The sequence below is a fragment of the Cervus elaphus genome, chromosome 4 (genome assembly GCF_910594005.1).
Source record: "Cervus elaphus chromosome 4, mCerEla1.1, whole genome shotgun sequence".
NCBI lineage: Eukaryota > Metazoa > Chordata > Mammalia > Artiodactyla > Cervidae > Cervus > Cervus elaphus.
The window spans coordinates 45,483,925-45,498,705 of NC_057818.1; the positions used below are offsets into that span (position 1 = coordinate 45,483,925).

Consider the following 14,781-nt stretch of genomic DNA (forward strand, 5'->3'; position numbering starts at 1 on the left):
TCTACTTCAGTCTGTGTATGTTTCTGAACTAGGTATGAGTCTGTTTGCCCAAGCACAGTAAAGCCAATCTATTGACATCAGGTTGTGCTGAAGGAAAGTGCAGTGTTTATTATAGGGTACCAATAAAGGAGTCCTGGAGAAGGGGATGGCAACCCACTCCAATGTTCTTGCCTGGAGAATCCCATGGACAGAGAAGCCTGGCAGTCTACAGTCCATGGGGTCGCAAAGAGTCAGACAGGACTGAGCGATTAATGCAATGCCAGGCAATAAAGGAGTCGAGGTAGCTAGTACTTCAGAGGCCCGAACTCCCCACAGGGTTTCTGGGAAAGGTTTTTAAAGACAGGTTGAGGGAGGAGGAATTTTAGGATATGTGATCAGCTGGTGGACATTCTTGTGATTGGTAATCACAAGAGGTAATCAGGAGTCAACATCAACCATCTGGTTCCAGAAGGACTGGGGTCTACATTCTTGTGGGAAACATACAGTTAACTTCTTCCACCTGATGGGGGTTTCAGTATCTGCAAAACAGCTCCAAGGATATGGCTCAGAATACTATGTATAACCCTTGAGGAGTTACAGGAGGTCTTTGACTTTACCTAATTGCTGAATGGCTACACTATTATTATATTGTCTTGCTTGACTTTTTTCTTTATCTCTGCATTTTCTCACATCTCTGATTATAAATATACTCTTGGAACTTGAGAAAAGCCTAGGAAACAGGTTTTTCTACAGACAAGAGGCATGTGGAGGACATGGTAGGGAGTGGTCTGTTCTGAGAAGACCTCTTAGGGTTCTGCTTGGTTGTATTTATGCAGTTTATCATATATATTTGTAATACTAGGCTATGTTTGCATTAGAATAAAATAAACTTAAATATATATATAGTTTTACACTTCGTTAGTTATATATGTGTGTGTGTGTGTATATATATATATATATATATATATACATATATACATATACGTATATACACATGCACCTGGAGAAGTGCATGGCAATCCACTCCAGTATTCTTGCCTACACACACACACACACATACACACACACACACACACGCACACATATATTTCCTATCTCTTGAACTTCCCGCCACCATCACCAATTCCACCCCTCTAGGTCATCAGAGAGTGCCAGGCTGGGCTCCCTGTGCTATACAGTAGCTTCCTGCTAGATGTCTATTTTACACATAAAAAATATGGAATGCTTCACAAATTTATTTGTCATCCTTGTTCAAGGGCCATGCTAAGCTTCTCTGTATTGTTGCAGTTTTAGTATATGTGTGGCTGAAGCAAGCACTTTCTGTCTCTCTCCTTCTAAAATATCTATTTAGTTATTTATTTTCAGCTGTTTGGTCTTAGTTGTGGCAGTTTATGGGAACTTTCATTGCAGTGCGCAGGCTTCACTCTAGTTGTGGCACACAGGTTTTAGGTGCCCCACAGCATGTGGCATTCCACAACCAGGGATCAAACCAGCGTCCCCTGCATTGGAAGTGGATTCTTAACCACTGAAAAATCAGGGAAGTCCCATCAAGGTCTCTCTTACTTAGGGGATTCCTCAGTACTCTTATCCCTTGCTCTTTATTTTTTCTCACAGACCATTAGTCCAAATGGTTTAGGTATCTCTCTGATTTATTTTATTCCTTCCACGCTTCTTCTGAAAGAGTGTAGAATAAGCTTACCCCTCACGGATTGAGTGTAGAAGATGCTCCTGAATCTGGGCCAGCCCTGTGTGTCTGCTCAGAGCTGCCTTTGTGGTAGAAGCAGTGATGATATGAATCTGGGCCGGTCCTGCTATCATCAGCAGGGCCTGTTCACCTGACTATGCTGTGTTGCCCATGCCAATTTCTGTGTCCTTGGTGCCCACATGCATGAAGCTGTGTGCAGCCCTGCAAACTTTGCAAGTGGGACCTATTTATCTAGCAAAGTAGTCAGTTAGCAGTTACCTCAGTAATCTAGGAATGGACAAGATGAATCCATCCATACATTTTCTACAGTGTCCTCTGAATGGAAGATGTGTTTCTGTCAACTCTTTCCTGTGCTGAGCACCCCTCAGGATCTGCTGAGCTCTGTGCCTTCCTGAGGAGTCCTCGTTGGGGCACATAAGAGAGCATCTGTCCTTCCATGTGCATGGCTTCGGATGACTGGGTTTGATGCCCTGGCTGAGTATCCTATGTTCTGAGTCCATGAGTATTGCCAGTCTAAGGATGAGGGGAGATACATTACACCACTGGAACTGTGGTCAATGTCGTAGAATATTTTTCAAAAGGAAATTGAAAGGAAACTTCCAGGTATGATGGCGACACAGAAGCAGTGGATGTATCTATGCCAGTCTTCATTGGAATCATGAAGGCAAGCCCTGACCTCAACTATTGCCTGATTCTGGACTTTTCCTTTCTGGGGGCTTGTCTCAGTCCTGTTGCCTCTGTCTTGGCACTCAGAGCTTGCTCCCATCTCTCTCTCTCTCTGACTTTCTGCCTACCAGCTCTTGATCGATGGGGCAATATGTCCTTCTGCCTGGAATCCCCAATTGATTCCTATGGGCTGGGTAGGAAGTGCACCCCCAAAACACTGTTTCAGGGCAGTTTGAGAATATCTCAGTGCAAGGACCTTATATAAATACGTGGCTAGAGAGCATCTCCCTCCTGCATCGGGGTTCCTGTTCTCTGCATAGGGTGATGATGTCTCTGAAGCTTCAACTATGGTATCCCTCTCCCTTCCTCCTGCTGCCTTCACTGAGCATCTTCCACTTGAATTCTTCTCCTTCATAAACAGGCAGATGGACATAGGACACCATGAGACTTTGTGTTCCCAGCATAGGAGACCCAGACAGGGACTTGGGGGTACGTAGGTAATTAGAGAGGTGATGTCAGGTGCTGAAGTGAGGAACTAAGGACAGTGAACATCCAAGTGAGAAAGGCCACAGGGGTGGGCAGGTGGGGCTCAAGGCCCCTGGAGGCCTTTAAGAGAGACTGTAGAGCTCACCTCTGAGGAGACACACCAGCAGTCAAGGAGACTGAGGTCTGTAGTGTCTGAGGGTTGCCCTGTGGGCACGAACCCCCCACACTTTCTACTGAGCTTTGTTCAGCAAGCTCCCAAGTGCTGGAGAAATCCACCAAACTGGAAGGGCAGATGCTGGTGTTTGAGGAGGGGAGTGTCGGCAGTGGGGGATTATTCCACAGCTGCATGTGAACTCAGGTTGGCCTAGATGGAGGCAAGGTGGGGCTTCTATATCTCAGAGGGAGATTCATGTGAGTATCAGAGGTCAAATACCACAAGTTTTTGATAGTTACCTTTCCACCCATCTGAAGTTTTGGATGTCAGAAAAGGATTTGGGAGAAATCAGATGCTGCCTTTTCTACTAACCCCAGATTAGATAAGGGTGCTATAGATTGGAGGAAGGCAGGGAGAGGGGAGGAGGCAGTAGGCAATACAGAGGTGTCTCCCCAGCAGCCCCAGGGAGCTCTGTGCAGCTGAACAAGAGCCAGGAGACAGACTCTGTCCCTCCCAGGAGGACCAATTACCTCTCACTCATCTTTGCCACATCCTTGGATGGATCCCCATAACAACTGTACACTCACTGAAGAGCAGGGTGAATCTATATTCAAGACATTGTAAGAAGCACCTAATTCATAGAGGTGGCAACTGTCCTTTCAGAAGGTCTGGAGCTTTTACATCTGTTAGGTGGGAGGCAGAGGTAGAATACACATCCTGGGTCAGATGAGGAGAAGGGTCCCTGCGCCAGGACCTGCTCACACCAGCTCAGCTCACCTTAGCTCCCACAGAGGCAGGTCTCCATCTTAGAAGCACCCTCAGACAGAGCCTGGTGGGGGTGGAGTGGTGGGCAGAGACAAGGGCCCAGTGTCACTCTTGGCAAGGAGACCTCCCCCACGTCCCTCAGGGCTCCCTCCACAGGGAGAAGCAGCAGCTCTGGATCACCTTGGGGACCTGTCCTAAGGCTCCTCACCATGAGGACCTTAGAGAGTCCCTGTCCTAGACCCAGCCCTGTGGGGTAAGCCCAGGAGACTCTTTTCTGGAGGGGAGCTGTTGGGTGGGAAGAAGCTCTTAGAGAGGGAGTGGGGGTCAGGTGAAGAAGAATCAGACAGCATGAGCATGGGGCCCGGTTCGTGGGCAGGCAGCAGAGACACAGGAGAAGCAAGAATCTCCAGGCCCCTAGACGTTCACTCTGAGAGTGAGACCCAACTCACCCTGTATGTGGAAGCAGCTGAGTCCACAATAGGGTTTGGCTTTAGGATCAACTGAGGCCCAAGGAGTGACAGAGTTCAGCACGTGAAACTTGACCCTTTGTTCTTCTTTTCCTTCAGGCACTTAGGACAGGGGCTCTTCTCACCCGTTATTTTATTTTGTCCTCTCCTCAGCCTTGAAGATTGAAGGTGGTTTGATTTTATAAATGGCAACAGCCCAAAGAAAGACTGTAATATGTGCACAGTGACAGGTGAGGTAGCCGAGCTTGTCTCCCCAGCATGGATGGGTGGGGAAAGCTAGGCCTCTTCAGCAGATGCTTTACCCACTCTGAGCCTCAGATTCTCCCCTGTCAGATGAGGGTGATTACTCCCACCTCTCAAGGTTGCTGGGAGGAATAAAATATGGTGGATGATGCATATGACCTGTGGATCTTGATGACAGAAATGATCGACACTCTGGCTGATGTAATGATCATTACCCATGTCCCCACCTGTTGAATTTGTGGAGGAGTGTCTGACAGCACTGAAATCCAGCTGCAGTAGGAAGGCACACTGGTGGTCTCCAGTGTGGCCATGTCCTCTCCCTCCCGTGCCCACAAAGCCCCATCTCCAGTGAGTAAGCACTCTCCTGTGAATTGCAAGGCTTTTTATTGCTGGAATCCTCTATAATCAGACACCTGGATGTGGCAGGTTGTTAACACTACTTAGGGATGAGGCAAGTGGCTTCCTTGGGTTCCTGGCAGGGATGGCTCCATCAACAGAGAGAACTTGAATATATTTTATTCTGTAAGAGAAGGTGCAAAAACCTGGTGAGACCTCAGGGGTGGACGTGACAATTAGCTGCACTGAACAAGGGGAGGGGTCTGCAGGTTGTTTGGAGGGAGGCCTCTGGATATGAGCAGGTAAAGGTGGATACTTCCCAATGAGGCTTCTTCCAATGGAACAGAGATTGTGGGGTCTCCCTGGAAGGCTGGGGGCAGTCTTCTGGGATACAGTGGGGGACTGCTGAGGACCACCTGGCAGGGCTCTGGAGTGACACCTGGGAGTCTCCAGGGATGAGCTGATCCCTGTCTGCTTCCTCCTTCTGGCCCTTGGGCACTTAGAGCTGAAGCAGCTGCTTGTTCCCACCACCTCTAGGGCAGCAGAGAGAGGACTGACCCTGGGCATCAACTGATCCTCGACTCTGGGTATCCCAGGCCTGTGTAGGGCAGGAGGGCAACTTTTGGAAGCAGCTACCTCTTTTAGGCATGTGAGACCTGTTGGGTCCAGGGAACAGGGACAAATGCGGTTATTAGATGGGGTGGAGTAGGGACTTGAAGCACTAGGGAAAGAACTGATGTTTGGAGAAGGGAAGGGCTCAATGTGAATGGATTACAGAAGAGTCAGGTTCCTGTGCTGGAGAGGCTAGAGCCAGGGAGGCCAGTACTGAGGGCCTAACTCCAAAGGCAGGTGATGTCACAGAGTCAGGAGGACCTGGAGGGTCCCAGGCCTGTGACCCGGCAGAGCCCAGTCAGGGCCAGCTCAAGAGCTCCAAGGCTGAACTGAGTTTTCCTGCAGGATCCTTTCCCACACTGGGTGTTGGCCACTTCCTCTCTATCTGCTCATTCATGAGGTTCTTTTTGCTCCCAGGTTCTTGGGGGAAGAGCCAGGGTGTAGAGGAAATGATGCCCTCCACTTCCCAGTGGCCTGAGCAGACCCCTGACACCCCCGCCCCACATAGGCACATTCACACACAGCCTGCCTGACTCACCAGAGCACTCAGAGCATTTTGCTTATCCTCTGCTGTCAACCTCTCATCAACACAGCTCTTCAGGGTATCAGCAGTCTCCAGTACATCAGAATTTTGGTTATACTTTTCAACTTGTTCAATATACTCTTCATGGGTTCCCGATATGAACAGGTCAACAGTGTCCCTCAAGGCTGGGCAGATGTCATCACACTCTGAAACAGAAAGATATGGGAACACTCCCTGTAAGGCACTCATCAGAAGAGACTTTCCCCCTCCCTTTCTGACATGCTCAGTGCTGCCCTGGGAAGGTGTCAGAATCCTTGGGGAGCCCAGGTCCCAGCCACTCACTTCCGCCCGCGATGAGGAGCAAGGCAGCGCAGAGCAGCAGGAGAGCTCCAGCCCGAGTCATGGTGCCGGTGACAGATGCTCCCTACTCACCTGGAGCCCTTTTATACCTGTGCTTGTCCTCACCCCCAGGGGGCCTGGGTCAGATGCTTCCTTTTTTCAGGAGATATGCCAGACCACAGTGTGATGGTGCCCGGGGCTGCACAGGAGGAGCTGTGTGTGTTGGCAATATGCTAGTCCTTGAGTCCACAGAGGGCACTGGCTCAGCCTTTTCCCCCTGGAGGGCTCTGTGGGAGGGGCAGCTGACAGGAAGTTTAACAACGGACAATCCCAAGGTTGACCGAAAAGGGCAAAAGTGCTCCCAAATCAGGCCTCCTAAAATGGCCTGTGGCAGCCTGTCAGTACAACATGTGACCTTGAAGACAAGATCATGTGAACTTTAGCAGTTTACAGTTAGATCAGTGATTAGTGAATCGTCTCACAGGGGTTAGTGCCAGGCAGGCCAGAGCACAAGCCCTGAGCCCCTGGTCAGACTCTCTGGTGGCTCCTGTCCTGCTGTTGTCACCATGTCCTTCATCTTGTCAGTGGCCTTTGTTGGGCCACTTCCCTGAATCACTATCTGGAGCCTGGAAACTTCTTCTATGTGCTTGTCCAGAAATTTCTACTTTTCTCTTGGCCAGGTCCTACCACCTGGCAACTTTAATAGCACCTCATTCTACACTGCAATATTGTCTGCAACTTGTTTTTTCTTTTTCTTTTTTAAATTAAACTTTATTTTTGAATTGGAGTATAACCGATTTACAGTGTTATGATCATTTCAGGTGGAGTGTAAAGGGACTCAGCCCTATATATACACAACTATCCATTTTTTCCCAAACTCCTCTACCATTGAAGATTGAGCAGTGTTCCCTGTCCTCATTGGTTATCTATTTTATTTCTTTAAAATTTATTTATTTTTATTGACAGATAAATGCTTTATAATGTATGTTAGTTTTTACCATACATCAACATGAATCAGTCATAGATATACACTTGTCCCCTCCCTCTTGAACCTTTCTCCCACCTGCCCATCCCATCTTACTCCCCTAAGTTTTCCCAGAGCACCAAGCTGCACTTCCTGCTCTATACAACAACTTCCCATTAGCTATCTATTTACACATGGTAATGTATGTATTTCAATGCCACTCTTACAGTTCATCACACTCTTTCCCTCCTTGTGTCCACAAGTCTGTTCTCTATGTCTCAGTCTCTATTCCTGCCCAACAAATAGGTTAATCAGTACAATCTTCTAGATTTTATATGTGTGCATTAGTATGTAATATTTGTTTTTTTCTTTCTGACTTGCTTCACTCTGTATAATGGACTTTACTTTCATCCACCTCATTATAACTGACTCAGATGTGTTCTTTCTATGGCTGAATAGTATTCCATTGCATATATATATACTACAACTTCTTTATCCTTGTCTCTGCTGATGGACAACTAGGTGGCTTCCATGTACTAGGTATTGTAAATAGTGCTGCAATGAACATTGGAGTACATGTGTCTTTTTCAATTATGATTTTGTCAGTGTATATGCCTAGTAGTGGGATTGTTGGGTCATGTGATACTTTCATTTCTAATTTTTTTTAAGGATTCTCTATAGTGTTCTCCATAGTGACTGTATCAATTTACATTGTCACAAACAGCACAAGAGGTTTCCCTTTTCTCCACATGCTCTCTAAATTTTTTGTAGATTTTTTGATGATGACCATTCTGACTGGTGTGAAGTGATATCTCATTGTAGTTTTGCTTATATCTAATATTGAGTGATGTTGAGTATTTTTTCATGTATTGATTAATTTTTAGGATGTCTTTTTTGGAGAAATGTCTATTTAGATCTTCTGCCCATTTTTTGATTATGTTGTTTGTTTTTTTGATGTTGAACTAAATGAGTTAATCCTTTGTCAGTTGCTTCATTTGCAATTATTCTATCACATTCTGAGGGTTTCCTTTTCATCTTGTTTATGGTTTGCTTTGCTGTGCAAAAGCTTTTAACCACTTAAGTGGTTCCCATTTGTTAATTTTTGTTTTTATTTATGTTACTCTAGGAGGTGGGTCATAGAGGATCTCGCTGAGGTTGTGTCAAAGAGTTTTCTGCCTGTGTTTTCCTCTAAGAGTTTTATAGTTTCTGGTCTTCCATTTAGGTTTTTAATCCATTTTGAGTTTATCTTTGTGTATGGTGCTAAGCAGTGTTCTAATTTCATTCTTCTATAATACACGTTGCTATCCAATTTCCCTAACATCACTTATTGAAGAGGCTATTTCTCCATTGTATAGTCATGCCTCGCTTGTCAGAGATAAGCTGCCCATAGGTGTGTGGGTTTATTTCTGGGCTTTTATCTTGTTCCATTGTTCTGTATTTTTCTATTTCTGCCTGTACCATATTGCCTTGATGAGTGTAGCTTTGTAGTATAGTCTAAAATCAGGACGATTGATTCTTCCAGCTTCATTCTCCTTTCTCAAGATTGCTTTGACTATAAGAGGTTTCTTGTGTTTACATATGAATTTTGAAATTTTTTGTTCTAGTTCTGTGAAAAATGCAATTGGTACTATGATAGGGATTGCATTGAATCTGTAGATTGCTTTCAGTAGTATAGTCATTTTCATAATTTTGATTCTTCCCTCCCAAGAACATGGTATATCTCTCCATCTGTTTATGTCATCTTTGATTTCTTTCATCAGTGTCTTATAGTTTTCTGTATACAATTCTTTTGTCTCCTTAGGTAGGTTTATTGCTAGGTATTTTATTCTTTTTATGTCAATGGTGAATAGGATTGATTCCTTAATTTCTCTTTCTGAGTATTCATTGTTAGTGTACAGGAATACAGAAGATTCCTGTGTATTGATTTTGTATCCTGTGACATTACTAAATTACTGATTAGCTCTGTTAATTTTTTTGATAGTATTTTTAGGGTTTTTTGTGTATGGTACCATATCATCTGCAAACAGTGAGAGTTTTATTTTTCTTTTCCAATCTGGATTACTTTTATTTTGGTTTCACCTCTGAATGCCATTGCTAGGACTTCCAAAACTGTTGGATAATAATGGTCAGTGTGAGCACCCTTGTCTTGTTCCTGATCTTAGAATGAATGCTTTCAGTTTTTTGCCATTGAGAATAATGGGGTTTATCATACACAGTCTCTGTTACATTCGGGTAGGTTCTTTCTATGCTGATTTTCTGGAGAGTTCTTATCATAAATGGGTGATGAATTTTGTCAAAAGCTTTTTCTGCATCTGTGGAGTTTATCATGGCTGATTCATGTTGATTTGACAGAAAACAAAAAAATTTTGTAAAGCAATTATCCTTCAATTAAAAAATAAATACATTTAAAAATTTTGTTAATAAGATGTATCACATTTATTGGTTTACATACATTGAAGAATCCTTGCATCCATTAGACAAATCCAACTTGATCATGGTGTACCATCCTAATCCATTTTAAATATAGTAGTGTGTACTTGTCCAATCCAAACTCCTTAACTATGCCTTACCCTCATCATTCCCACTGGCAATTGTAAGTTCATTCTCTAAGTCCATCAATCTCTTTCTGTTTTGAAAATAAGTTCATTTGTATCATGTCTTTTTAGATTCCACATATAAGTGATGTCATAAATTATTTCTGCTTCTTTGTCTGACTTACTTCACTCAGTATGACAGTCTTTATGTCCATCCATTTTCTGCAACCTCTTTTGACCCTTGGGTGTCTATGTACTGTTTCCACTATCTCCTCTCCAGACCTTCCATTTGAGGAAAAGCCAAGCCCCTTCTCAGCCACAGTCCTTGGGCCAGTTGCACAACCAGCCCTGTGCTGCTGCTGCCTATATGAACAAATACCTACCTTTCTCTCCTCCCTGAATGCCTCCTTTCTGCTTCTTGACCTGAGCAAGTGTGCTCCTGCAGCAGGGCCTTTGCACATGGAGCCCTCCTGGCCTGAAAGGCTCTTGCTCCTGTGGTGGTGTCATGCATTGTCTCATCCTCAGGTATCTTCAAGTATCACAGGGCACAGATTTCCCCAGACTATTGAGCCCTATTATCAAAGCAATCTGCCCTCTCCTCCCCTCACATCCCTCTGTCTTCTTTCCCTGCTTCATCTTCTCCCAGAGTGCTTCTTCCCTTGGGGTCACTGTCTTTCACTCCCTCTTAGGTGATGAAGAACTGCAGGAGAGCGAGACCTGTGCTGTGTGCTGCTGCATTCCAAGGACTAGGAGAGGGCCCAGCATTCGGTAGATGTTACACAATGTTTGTTAGAATAATGGCAGGAATATTCCATTTCTCTGGAGTCAATAAACAAGAATATTATTAGTTCTATTTACTATAGATGTGCTTATAAATATTGCCTGGGAGAAAATAAATAAGGTAAAGATTTAAAATATTTGATAAGTCAGAATCAAGTAACTTTTTGCTAGAGGCACCTGACTGGCCTTTGCCTGAATCACCTGTAGCAGATTAAAGTTTGCTGAAGGCCAGAGCTGAGTTGGGACAGAAGGTGTGACCACAGTCTGAACCCTATGCCATATAGTATTCACATCCGGTAACTGCCGTTGGCAAAGAGGCACCAAGTACTGAGCTGCAGTGTCAGCTGATCACTGTACAGCTCCTCCTCACCATGACTCCTGTTGCCTGGGGGCCACCCCTCTGAAGGTCACTGAACGAGGGGCTCAGGGGGCTGCAGATGTGTCTCAGAGGTTCCTGGGCAGGAAGGTGAACAGCACAAGTCCCAGGCTGCACATGCTGGCTCTTTGTCTGTGGCAGCAGGACTTCTGTGTGGTGAGACCCCTGCCCATGGATCCCATGCCTCCTGTCCTTCAGAAGACACTGTCCCTAATGCCCTCCACAGCTCTGTGAGGAGAGGAGTCGGCTTGGAGTGCCGAGTAACACGGGTGGCTGCTATGTATCCAGCCCAGTGCCCTTTCAAGGGTGCCATGGAGTCCTCTGAGACATCCCTGGATGGTGGGGACATTTAATGACATCAGAGTGATGAGCTTGGCAGGGTCAGTGCAGGATTCACCTGATGTAACCCTTTCCCAATGCAGGTTGTTTTTTAAATGTAATTTGAATTGGAGGATAATTACAATTTGTGTTGACTTCTGCCATACAACATGACTCAGCCACAAGCATACATATGTTTCCTGCCTCTTGAACCTCCCCGCCCGCCTTCCACCCAATCCCACCTTTCTGGTTTGTCACAGAGTACCATGTTGAGCTCTCTGTATCAAGTTGTTTTTTTAATAAAATTTTAGTTTGGAACAATTTTGGATTTATAGAATAGTTGAAAATATTTGTCAAAACTGACAGACAACTTTGGAGCATTACTAATAACTCAACCTCACAATATGTGAGGATTTTTATTTCACCAGATTGTCCATTAATGTGTCTTTGGATTCCAGGATGCAACACATGATCTACACACACTGCATTCATTGTCATGTGTCCCCAGTGTCCTCTGCTTTGTGGAATTGTTCATTCTCTCCGTCTGTCATGGCTTTGGGAGGCCTGAGAAGGAACTGGTCAAGAATGGTAGAAGGCCCTCCAAGCTGAGTCTGTCTGCTGTTGTTCTTATAATGTAGAGTGGAGGAAATGGCAGCCCACTCCAGTATTCTTGCCTGGTGAATCTCAGACAGACGAGCCTCTCAGGCTATAGTCCTTGGGGTCACAAAGAGTCAAACATAACTTATAACTCTGAGCACAGCACAGAGGAGGGTTCAGACTTTGGGTTTTGTGAAAGACACCACAGAGCTGAAGCCCCCTGCTTGTATGCTTAATCTGGGTACATGTGACAGCTGTGTGTCTTACCACTGGATATGTCATCTTTGATTGTTGATTAACGTTACGTTTGTCAGATCTGCACTGTTTTCCCCTTCTCCTCCCCTCCTCTTTTCTTTGGAAATGAGTTACTGAGTCTAGCCCATGGTCAGGGAGTGCAGAGCAGTAAGTTTTCCCTCCTGGAGGGGATAATCTATCTGTGTATCTAGAGATGTTTCAGTAAGGAATAGTTGTCTCTTCTCCCACATTATTTTAGTTTTGTTTAGGTGCCCTAGGGCTTTTTGTTTGTTTGTTTTTTAATTTTTTATTTTGATTGAAGGATAATTGCTTTACAGGATTTTGTAGTTTTCTGTCATAACCTCAACACGAATCAGCCATAGGTTCAGCCATGTCACCTCCCTCCCGAACCTCCCTCCTACCTCCCTCACCGCTCCACCCTTCTAGATCATCACAGAGCCCCTGTTTGAGTTCCCTGAGTCACACAGCAGACTCCCGTTGGCTATCTATTTTACATATGGTAATGTAAGTTTCCATGTTACTCTCCCCATACATTCACCCTCTCCCTCCTCTCCTCCCCACTATGTCCACAAGTCTGTTTTCTATGTCGGTTTCTTCATTGCTGCCCTGAAAATTAATTCATCAGTACCATCTTTCTAGATTCCATATATATGTGTCAGTATACGATATTTATATTTCTCTTTCTGACCTATTTCACTCTGTATAATAGGCTCTAGGTTCGTCTACCTCATTAGAACTGACTCAAATGTGTTCTTTTTTATCAGTTCAGTTCAGTTGCCCAGTAATGTCTGACTCTTTGCTACCCCATGGACTGCAGCATGCCAGGCTTCCCTGTCCATCACCAGCTCCCAAATTTTGCTCAAACTCATGTCCATCGAGTTGGTGATGCCATCCAACCATCTCATCCTCTGTTGTTCCCTTCTCCTCTTGCCTTCAATCTTTCCCAGCATTAGAGTCTTCTCCAATGACCCTCTTGGAGGGCACAAGCAAAACTTTGTGTGCACTAGAACCCAGGAGATAGGAGCAGTGACCCCACAAGAGACTGACTCAGACTTGCCCGTGAGTGTCCAGGAGTTTCCAGCAGAGACATGGGTAGTCAGTGCCCTGCTGCAGGGTCAGGGGCAATGGGTGAGGCATTGCATGCACAGTACCGTCTGAAGGAGGTCACCATTATCTTCATTACCTCCACCATGGTTTGGTCTCAGGTCAAATAACTGGAAGGGAACACAGCCCCTCCCATCAACAGAAAATTGGATTAAAGATTTACTGAGCATGGCCCCTCCCATCAGAACAAGACCTAGTTTCCCCCATAGTCAGTCTCTCCCATCTGGAAGCTTCCACAAGCCTCTTATCCTCGTCACTCAGAGGGCAGACAGAATGAAAACCACAATCACAGAAAACTAATCAAACTGATCACATGGACCACAGCCTTGTCTAACTCAATGAAACTATGAGCCATGCTTGGGTGTAGGGCCACCCAAGACAGACAGGTCTTGATGGAGAGTTCTGATAAAATGTGGTCCACTGGAGAAGGCAATGGCAAAGCACTTCAGTATTCTTGCATTAAGAACCCCATGAATGGTATGAAAAGGCCAAAAGATATGACACTGAAAGATGAACTCCCCAGATTGGTAGGTACCCATTATGCTACTGGAGAAGAGTGGAGAAATAACACCAGAAAGAATGAAGAAATGGAGCCAAAGCAAAAACAGCGCCCAGTTGTGGATGTGACTGGTGATGGAAATAAAATCCAATGCTGTAAAGAACATATTGCACAGGAACCTGGAAAGTTAGGTCCATGAATCAAGGTAAATTGGAAGTGGTCAAACAGGAGATGGCAAGAGTGAACATTGACATTTTAGGAATCAGTGAACTAAAATGAACTGGAATGGATGAATTTAACTCAGATGACCATTATATCTACTACTGTGGGCAAGAATCCCTTAGAAGAAATGGAGTAGCCATCATAGTCAACAAACGAGTCTGAAATGCAGTTCCTTTTTATGGCTGAGTAGTATTCCATTGTACATATGTACCACAACTTCTTTATCCATTCATCTGTTGATGGGCATCTAGCTTGCTTACATGTTCTAGCTATTGTAAATAGTGCTGCAGTAAACTATGGGGTACATGTGTCTTTTTCAGTTTTGGTTTTCTCAGGGTATGCCTAGTAGTTGGATTGCTGGGTCATATGGTTTTATTCCTAGCTTTTTAAAGGAATCTTCATACCATCTTTCATAGTGGCTGTATCAATTTACATTCCCACCAGCAATGCAGGAGAGTTCACTTTTCTCCTATACTATAAAGCTACAGTCATCAGGACAGTATGGCACTGGCACAAGAACAGAAATATAGACCAATGGAACAAAATAGAGAGCACAGAGATAAACCCAACACCTATTGGTACCTTATTTTTTACAAAGGAGGCAAGAATATACAGTGGGGCTAAGATAGCCTCTTAATAAATGGTGCTGGGAAAACTGGACAGCTACATGCAAGAGAATGAAATTAGAACAGTTCCTAATGCCATGCACAGAGATAAACTCAAAATAGATTAAAGACTTAAGTGTAAGACCAGAAACTTTGAAAGTCTTAGAGGAAAACAGGCAGCACACATAAATCAAAGCAAGATCATCTACTACCCACCTCCTAAAGTAATGGAAATAAAAATAAAAATAAACA

General features: G+C 44.6%; 1 protein-coding gene and 1 non-coding gene across 3 annotated transcripts in view; both read right to left on the reverse strand.

Moving 5' to 3' along the window:
- Nucleotides 1–6,417, reverse strand: part of LOC122691992 (major allergen I polypeptide chain 1-like) — a 141,229-nt gene extending 134,812 nt beyond the window's left edge. The window contains exons 1-3 of one of the 2 annotated variants that reach the window (XM_043899120.1): nucleotides 6,279–6,417; nucleotides 5,952–6,142; nucleotides 4,833–4,985 (exon numbers count right to left, since the gene is read on the reverse strand). In XM_043899120.1, the coding sequence (XP_043755055.1) occupies nucleotides 4,956–4,985; nucleotides 5,952–6,142; nucleotides 6,279–6,339 (282 nt within the window). In that variant the 5' untranslated portion in view covers nucleotides 6,340–6,417 and the 3' untranslated portion in view covers nucleotides 4,833–4,955. Of the gene's footprint in view, nucleotides 1–4,832; nucleotides 4,986–5,951; nucleotides 6,143–6,278 lie in introns of those variants that run through there. The other variant, XM_043899122.1, reaches the window with a different exon arrangement.
- LOC122692930 lies at nucleotides 1,190–1,294 on the reverse strand. The gene has a single exon (XR_006340742.1). It is a non-coding gene; the product is annotated as a U6 spliceosomal RNA (small nuclear RNA).
- Nucleotides 6,418–14,781: the final 8,364 nt, after the last annotated feature.